This window comes from Anolis carolinensis, chromosome 4, assembly GCF_035594765.1.
Source record: "Anolis carolinensis isolate JA03-04 chromosome 4, rAnoCar3.1.pri, whole genome shotgun sequence".
Lineage (NCBI taxonomy): Eukaryota > Metazoa > Chordata > Lepidosauria > Squamata > Dactyloidae > Anolis > Anolis carolinensis.
In genome coordinates, this window is record NC_085844.1 from 130,480,451 (window position 1) to 130,488,589 (window position 8,139).

Genomic DNA, 8,139 nt, shown 5'->3' on the forward strand with positions numbered 1-8,139 from the left:
CTCCATGTCTTCCTTGCTTCCAGAACCCCTTTCCTGCATGGCAGATGAGGGTTAGACTGGATGGCCCCTGGGATTGCTCCTATGATGATGATGATGATTATTATTATTACAGTAGAATCTCACTTATCCAACACTCACTTATCCAATGTTCTGGATTATCCAACGCATTTTTGTAGTCAATGTTTTCAATATATCATGATATTTTGGTGCTAACTTCGTAAATACAGTAATTACTACATAGCATTACTGCGTATTGAACTACTTTTTCTGTAAAATTTGTTGTATAACATGATGTTCTGGTGCTTAATTTGTAAAATCATAACCTAATTTGATGTTTAATAGGCTTTTCCTTAATCTCTCCTTATTATCCAACATATTCGCTTATCCAACGTTCTGTCGGCCCGTTTACGTTGGATAAGTGAGACTCTACTGTATTACAAAGGCTGGAAATTTGCCCATGTCTGATATATGGCCTCATCACATTGAGAGGGGAAAGCATGGGTGACTGTCCCTTAAAGGGTAGAGAATCACCCCTCTTATATTGTTTGCAGTCCCGTTTAGAATTCTGCTTCCCCACCATGCTCCCACTCACACGTGGGAAATTAAGAGCTGGCAATCCATTCATCTTACATTCATCACAAGGTCAGTATTACCTTTTTGTTTTTAATCAGGAGAAACAACACTATTCGAAAATCAAGAGATCCCTTGCCCTGCCCAAAGCTCATTATATTAAAGGAGACTGATGCCAGTTGAATACTCTTTCATTCCATAGGATAACATTGTTCTGCCCCTAAACACAGATGATACAAAAGACTGTGATCCAGGTTAAAACCATTGCTTTCCATGGTATTGTATGGTTCTGCATCAAACCCCATAGGAAACAGGACAGGAAACCGTCATGGTTCCCATTGACTGGCTTTTTCCTGTCTGGAAGAATCCTTTGTTTGGAGGTGTTAGCTGTCCCTGATTGATTTGTGTCTGGAATGTCTCTGTTTTCAGAGTGTTGTTCTTTATTTACTGTTATGATTTTAGATTTTTTAATTTAATTTTAGATTTTTTAATTTTGTTCATTTTCATGATTTCCTCCTTTCTGTTGAAATTGTCGACATGCTTGTGGATTTCAAAGGCTTCTCTGTGTAGTCTGACATGGTACAAGTAGTTGTTGGAGTGGTCCAGCATTTCTGCTGTGTCAAGGTTGGTTCATCAAGTGCTCTGCTATGGCTGACTTCTCTGGCTGAATTAGTCTGCAATGTCTTTCATGTTCCTGGATTGGTGTTTGGGCATTGCTGCGTTTCGTGTCCCTATGTAGACTTGTCCACAGCTGTATGGGATACAGTAGACTCTTGCAGAGGTGAGAGGATTCCTCTTGTTCTTCGCTGAGCATAAGCAAAATCTGTCTACCAATATTAAAAAACTCTAAAATCAGGAAGAAGCCAGGCCTTGAGACCACAGTGCCATCAAATGCATCGAGGTGAGTACTTACAACATCCACACCTGCCTCTAATAGACAAGATTTCTTTCTCCCACCCTGGATTTTACACAGATATATAAACCTCCTTTGCCTAGTTTCCAACAGATCTCACAACCTCTACGGATGCCTGCCACAGATATGGGCGAATCATAGAATCGTAGAGTTGGAAGAGACCTCACGGGCCATCCAGTCCAACCCCCTGCAAGAAGCACACACTGCTGTCAAGCCAGGCGTCCCCCATTCTGTATCTTTGCATTCCATTTTTTCTGCCGAAGTGAAGTATCTTGCATTTGTCCCTGTTGAACTTCATTTTGTTAGTTTTGGCCCATCTCTCTAATCTGTTAAGATCATTTTGAATTCTGCTCCTATCTTCTGGAGTGTTAGCTATCCCTCCCAGTTTGGTGTCATCTGCAAACTTGATGATCGTGCCTTCTAACCCTTCGTCTAAGTCGTTAATAAAGATGTTGAACAGAACCAGGCCCAGGACAGAACTCTGCAGCACTCCACTCGTGACTTCTTTCCAAGATGAAGACGACGCATTGGTGAGCACCCTTTGGGTTCGTTCGCTTAGCCAATTACAGATCCACCTAACCAGGCCCGTAGCCAGGATTTTGTTTCGGGAGGGGCTGGGATTTTGGTTGGGGGGCGGGGGGGAGCTGAGTCTGAGCGGGAGAGGGTCTACCCTAGCAAACCTTTTGTATCATTATCCCAATACCCCCATGCATATGAGATATAGTGAGCATGGTGATCAGATCATGATATGAATAAACATAACAGTTTAAATAATAAATGTAAGGCCTTCTCTTGGACCACCCTGAGAATTTATTTATTTATTTATTATTTTATTTCCAGAATTTATACCCCGCCCTTCTCACCCGGGGGGACTGAGGGCGGCTTACACAGTTGGCAACATCTAATGCCAAGAACATAATAATAAAACAAAAACAGTACATATAATCAATTAAAACTATAAAAATACATCATTAAAATACATTATAAAAATTAAAACATATTTATTTATTTACAGTATTTATATTCCGCCCTTCTCACCCCGAAGGGGACTCAGGGCGGATTACAATGAACACATATATGGCAAACATTCAATGCCAACAGACAAACAACATTCAGTTTTAGACAGACACAGAGGCATTTTGTGTCATTAAATTAGATCCATTTGTCTAAAAACCTCATGCTTCAGCCTTCAATCGGACCATGTCGACGTTATCATATTACTCGTTAAAAGCTTGTGCACACAGCCATGTTTTCACAGCCTTTCTGAAACCCAGAAGAGTTGGGGCTTGTCAGATATTTGTGGGGAGGGTGTTCCACAGCCGGGGAGCCACCACCGAGAAGGCCCTGTCCCTCGTTCCCACCAGCCGCGCCTGCGAGGCAGGTGGGACCGAGAGCAGGGCCTCTCCAGATGATCTTAGGGATCTAGCTGGCTCATATGAGGAGATACGTTCGGATAAGTAAATTGGGCCAGAACCGTTTAGGGCTTTATAGGTCAAGACCAGCACTTTGAATTGGGCTCGGTAGCATATCGGCAGCCAGTGGAGCTGGCTTAGCAGGGGGGTGGTACGCTCCCTGTATGCCGCCCCAGTTATTAATCTGGCTGCTGCCCGTTGTACTAGTTGGAGCTTCCGGGCCGTCTTCAAAGGCAACCCCACGTAGAGAGCGTTGCAGTAATCCAAACGAGTTGTAACCAGAGCGTGGACCGCCGTGGCCAAGTCAGACCTCCCAAGGAACGGGCGCAGCTGGCACAAAAGTCTCAGTTGCGCGAATGCTCCCCTGGCCACCGCCAAGACATGGGGCTCCAGGCTCAGCGATGAGTCCAGGAGAACACCCAGACTGCAAACCTGTGTCTTCAGGGGGAGTGCGACCCAGTCCAACACTGGCTGTAACCGTATTCCGTTCAGCCTTACGACTGACCAGGAGGACCTCTGTCTTGTCTGGATTCAATTTCAATTTGTTGGCCCTCATCCAGTCCGACATAGCGGCCAGGCACCGGTTCAACCTGAACAGAATTTCGGGGGGGGGGGGGGGGCTGAAGCCCCTCAAAGGCCCCCCCCCCCCCCCCCCGCTACATGCCTGCACCTAACCTAGTTTTGCCTAGCCCACATTTGACTAACTTGTCAGGAGAGAATGATTCTGGAACATGGCCACACAGACCGAAAGACTCACAGCAATCCAGTGATGCTGGCCATGAAGGCCTTCAATAATATCCCAGACTTGTTTGGATTTTTTTTTTTTTTTTGATCTGAAAGATTTTGGGGGTGCCGGGTTGTTGTATGTCTTTCGGGCTGTGTGGCCATGTTCCAGAAGCATTCTCTCCTGACGTTTCGCCCACATCTATGGCAGGCATCCTCAGAGGTTGGGAGGTACCTCACAACCTCTGAGGATGCCTGCCATAGATGTGGGCGAAACGTCAGGAGAGAATGCTTCTGGAACATGGCCACACAGCCCGAAAGACATACAACAACCCTGTGATCCCGGCCATGAAAGCCTTCGACAACACATTTTGGGGGTGGTTTGAACCCTAAACCGCTCCTTGGCTACGGGCATGAGAGAGGCCCAGGACCTCTCTGGCTGAGCTGCTTAAAGGTCCCTCCGTAAACTACAAGCCCCAGAATTCTGCGGGAAGGAGGCAGCCACGGGATTTAAAGAGACAGATGCTCTGTGGATGAGGCCCAGTGTATGTGAAGAGGAAGCGACTATCTTTCTGCAGAAGGGGCCCAACCTGAGGCTTCTCTCACTTAGAACGGCAGTGGGCGCCAGTCAACAACGAGGAAGAAGAGGAGGAGGAAGAGGGACGGCTCAGCCCCGCCTTCCCCGCCTCTGTGGGCTGGAAGGGCCTCCGCCAGTTGAGAGGAAGGTAAGGCCAGGGCCCTTCCCGCAGTGGGATTATTAGCAAGAAGCTCTGGAATGGGAGGAAGGGGTATGTGTCGCCCCGCAGGCCTTGATTGACGCGGAGGCGGGGCTTGTGCCCGGAGGACGTAGGGCGCGAGACGCGCGAGGAGGAGGTGCGCGCGCAGAGGGCCCTCAGCGGCAGCGCCTCACAAAAGCGCGGGAGGGAGGGTCCCTCTTGATGTGAAGGGGAAGCAAGCCTGCTGCCTGAACGCCCTTAGCGAGGGCCCCATGACTAGAGTTGTGTTTGGAATGAATGTATTTTGACACCTTGGCGTCCTGCTATGCATTCATGGGAGCTGTAGGAGTACTAGTAATAATAACAACAACACTGTGCCACACGATTTTTGTTCCTGGGTTATAAATGTCATTTCCTAATTGGTTCTATCATAAAAACATGGAAAAGCCACTGCAGGACTCAACTGTATGCTGTGCAGCTGTGGACATGTCTACCTAGGGATCACCAAACGCAGCATTGCCCAAAGTGTAACTTCTTAGGCGATCCCTCCTTATCTGAGTATGATGGTTCCCCAAGTGCAGTGTACGTGCAGGGTACGTAAGTGACTGTGGAGTCCTATTCTTGACCCGCATGTTCTTCCACATTTATTTATTTATTTATTTACAGTATTTATATTCCGCCCTTCTCACTCTGAAGGGGACTCAGGGCAGATCACATTATACACACATAGGGCAAACATTCAATGCCCATAAACACATCAAACAGAGACAGAGACAGACAGATGCAGAGGCAAGTTAACCTTCTTTTGAGGGGATGTTCGATTCTGGCCACAGTGGGGAGCAGCTGCTTCATCATCCACTCTGACAGCACTTCCTCATTCCAGGTCGTAAATTAGTTAAACTTACCTCCCCACTTTTTTTTATAAGTGGTACCTTATTTCCTACTTGAGAGATGCAACTATCTTTCGGGTTGCTAGGTCAGCAACGAGCAGGGGCTATTTTTAATTTTTAATTGACGGGTGCTCACCCCGCCTCGTGGTCAGAGTGATTTATTGCAGCTGCTCAACAGCCTGTGTCACAGCCTGGCCCCAATGAGGGCATCGGATTCCAGATGGAAGTCAGTCCCAGTCAGGGTTGGTTTGACGCGCCTTCCTCTTGGCACGTTTCTCCCTTAAGCCCCCCATTCGTGCCTCTTTGAATTCCACAGCACTTCTGGTCACAGCTGACCTCAGTTAGAGCGCTCAAGGGCCAAGGCTTTCCAGTTCTCACTGTTTATGCCACAGTTTTTAAGGTTAGCTTTAAGCCCATCTTTAAATCTCTTTTCCTGTCCACTATCATTCCGTTTTCCGTTCTTGAGTTGAGAGTAGAGTAATGGCTTTCGGAGATGATCAGGCATTCAGACAATGTGACCATTCCAGCGGAGTTGATGGCGAAGGAGCATCACTTCAATGCTGGTGGTCTTTGCTTCTTCCAGCACGCTGACATTTGTCCGCCTGTCTTCCCAAGAGATTTGTACAATTTTTCGGAGGCAATGCTGGTGGAATCGTTCCAGGAGTTGAGTATGATGTCTGTAGACCATCCACGTTTCGCAGGCATATTACAGGGTTGGGAGGACAATAGCTTTATAATCAAGCACCTTGGTGTCCCTATGGATGTCCTGATCTTCAAACAGTCTGCTTCATTCGGAAGAATGCTGCACTTGCAGAGCTCAGGTGGTGTTGTATTTCAGTGTCAATGTTGACTTTTGTGGAGAGGTGGCTGCCAAGGTAGCAGAAATGGTCAACATTTTCTAATGTTCTACCATTAAGCTATATTTCTGGCATTGCAGAGGGATTGGCTGGTGACTACTGGAAGAGCACTTTGGTTTTCTCGATGTTCAATGAAAGGCCGAGCTTCTCGTATGTTTCTGCAAAGGTGTTTAGAGTGGCTTGTAGGTCTTCTTCCGAATACACACAGACAACATTATCATTGGCATATTGGAGTTCTATAACAGATGTTGTTGTGACCTTGGTTTTGGCTTTCAGTCTGCTGAGGTTAAATAGCTTGTCATCTGTCACAAAGTGTAACTATTTCAAAGTAAAGAGCGCACAGTGAAACAGGAAATAACACTATCAAACCAGAAACAGGTTTTTTTTTCATTCAAATTTTGTTATCATATAGTGTAATAACAGATTTTATTTTTTTTCTTTTCCTTTTTGTTTAATTTACACAACCACTAACAATATAACATATACAAATCCCAACCATACAACTTAAACAACACAGTATGCATGAAATGGCTGCTAATAGCAAAAGGCACTGTCATCTATGTGGCACACTGGAAGTTTCTTGTCGGCAGAAGAATGCAGGCTATTCATTTTGGTAATAGTAACCCATGGTAGGGGCTCATGAAAGTTTCAGTCCAAAGTATATGGACCAGGCTGAGGAAGACTGCACTATAGAATAATTATATTCTGATAATCCTATGCTTTGTTTTTGCTTTTAGATGCCAGCAGTTATCTGGTAAATCATCAAGAAGTATCAATACAGGTTTCATCTTCCGTGAAGTAATACAGTGTTCCAGTGCAAGCGGGTCTTAAAGGCAGTGATTTGGCCAGATGCATGCAGCGTCTCCAGATGGCACAGAACAGAAGACAATGCTGGCAGAAAGTGTTATACAAGAGGCAGCCGTTTCCTGATAACTATGTGGACCGAAGTTTTCTAGAGAAGCTACGCAAAAATATCCATGCACGTAAATACCAGTACTGGGCAGTCGTATTTGAATCTGGACTGGTGATACAGCAGCTGTGTAGTGTGTGTGTCTTTGTTGTCATCTGGTGGTACATGGATATGGGATTGCTAGCTCCCCAATGGTTATTTGGAGCTGGATTGATCTCTTCCCTAATTGGTTATGTCATCTTTGATGCAGTTGAATCAGGAATAGGGAAAAGTCAGAGTGACCAGTCACAGTGGGCTGATCTGAAAAATGCTGTGGTATTTTTGGCCTTCACCTATGGCTTCTCTCCAGTACTGAAGACTTTAACAGAGTCCATCAGCACAGATACGATTTACGCTATGTCTGCTGTAATGTTGCTAGGACACTTGATCTTCTATGACTATGGAGCCAATGCTGCTATTGTGTCCAGTACACTGTCTCTCAATATGGCCATCTTTGCTTCTGTCTGTTTGGCCTCACGGCTGCCTTGCTCCTTACATGCCTTTGTCATGGTGACATTTGCTATCCAGATATTTGCCCTGTGGCCTATGCTACAAAAGAAGCTCAAAGCCCAGACTCCACATTGCTATATGGTGATTACCTTGCTCTTTGCTATGTCTGCCTTGATGGGATTGCTGACCGTCTCCAGTGTTGGTACTGTTCTTTTTGCCCTCCTTCTGGTCTCCATCTCATGTTTATGTCCTTACTGTCTCATTAGGCTTCAGTTGTTTAAAGATAACATCCATGGACCATGGGATGAAGCTGAAATTAAAGAAGACCTTTCCAAATTCCTCATGTAGACCAAGCCAGTATGTTTGTGGTTATATTCTTGATCATTTTCAGATTGCAGCATAATGTATTTCATTTTGTTTACAGTTCTGGACAGTAAAGATTTAACAACCATTATGCTTTTCTTCTGAGCCTTTTCTTTTAATTTTTGTGAGTTTAATTTTTGGATGCTTGGAATTCTGGTTTTCTTTGTTTAAATTTTAGGGTAATTTTTAGTTTTCTTTTCACTTGTGTATAAGTTTAAAAAATTGTGGTCAGAAATTGCCCCTAAAACACGTGACCTATGCACAGACCACTTTTATCTGAGCTTAGAGGTCTTGGA

The 8,139-nt window shown here is 45.2% G+C and overlaps 1 protein-coding gene across 3 annotated transcripts; it reads left to right on the forward strand.

The window, feature by feature from the left end:
• Window positions 1-3,900: 3,900 nt before the first annotated feature.
• Window positions 3,901-7,934, forward strand: pigc (phosphatidylinositol glycan anchor biosynthesis class C). 3 transcript variants are annotated; one of them, XM_003229513.3, is made up of 2 exons: window positions 3,901-4,406; window positions 6,819-7,934. In XM_003229513.3, the coding sequence occupies exon 2, from the start codon at window positions 6,935-6,937 to the stop codon at window positions 7,826-7,828; it is 894 nt and encodes a 297-aa protein (XP_003229561.1). In that variant the 5' UTR covers window positions 3,901-4,406; window positions 6,819-6,934; the 3' UTR covers window positions 7,829-7,934. The 3 variants fall into 3 exon arrangements, with proteins under 3 accessions (XP_003229561.1, XP_008121843.1, XP_062833878.1); XM_008123636.3 differs by having other exon boundaries at window positions 3,902-4,343; XM_062977808.1 differs by lacking the exon at window positions 3,901-4,406 and adding an exon at window positions 4,640-4,927.
• Window positions 7,935-8,139: the final 205 nt, after the last annotated feature.

Excerpts from the sequence above, each read along its gene's own strand:
- pigc (XM_003229513.3), top strand. The coding sequence starts at position 6,935 with ATGCAGCGTCTCCAGATGGCACAGAACAGAAGACAATGCTGGCAGAAA.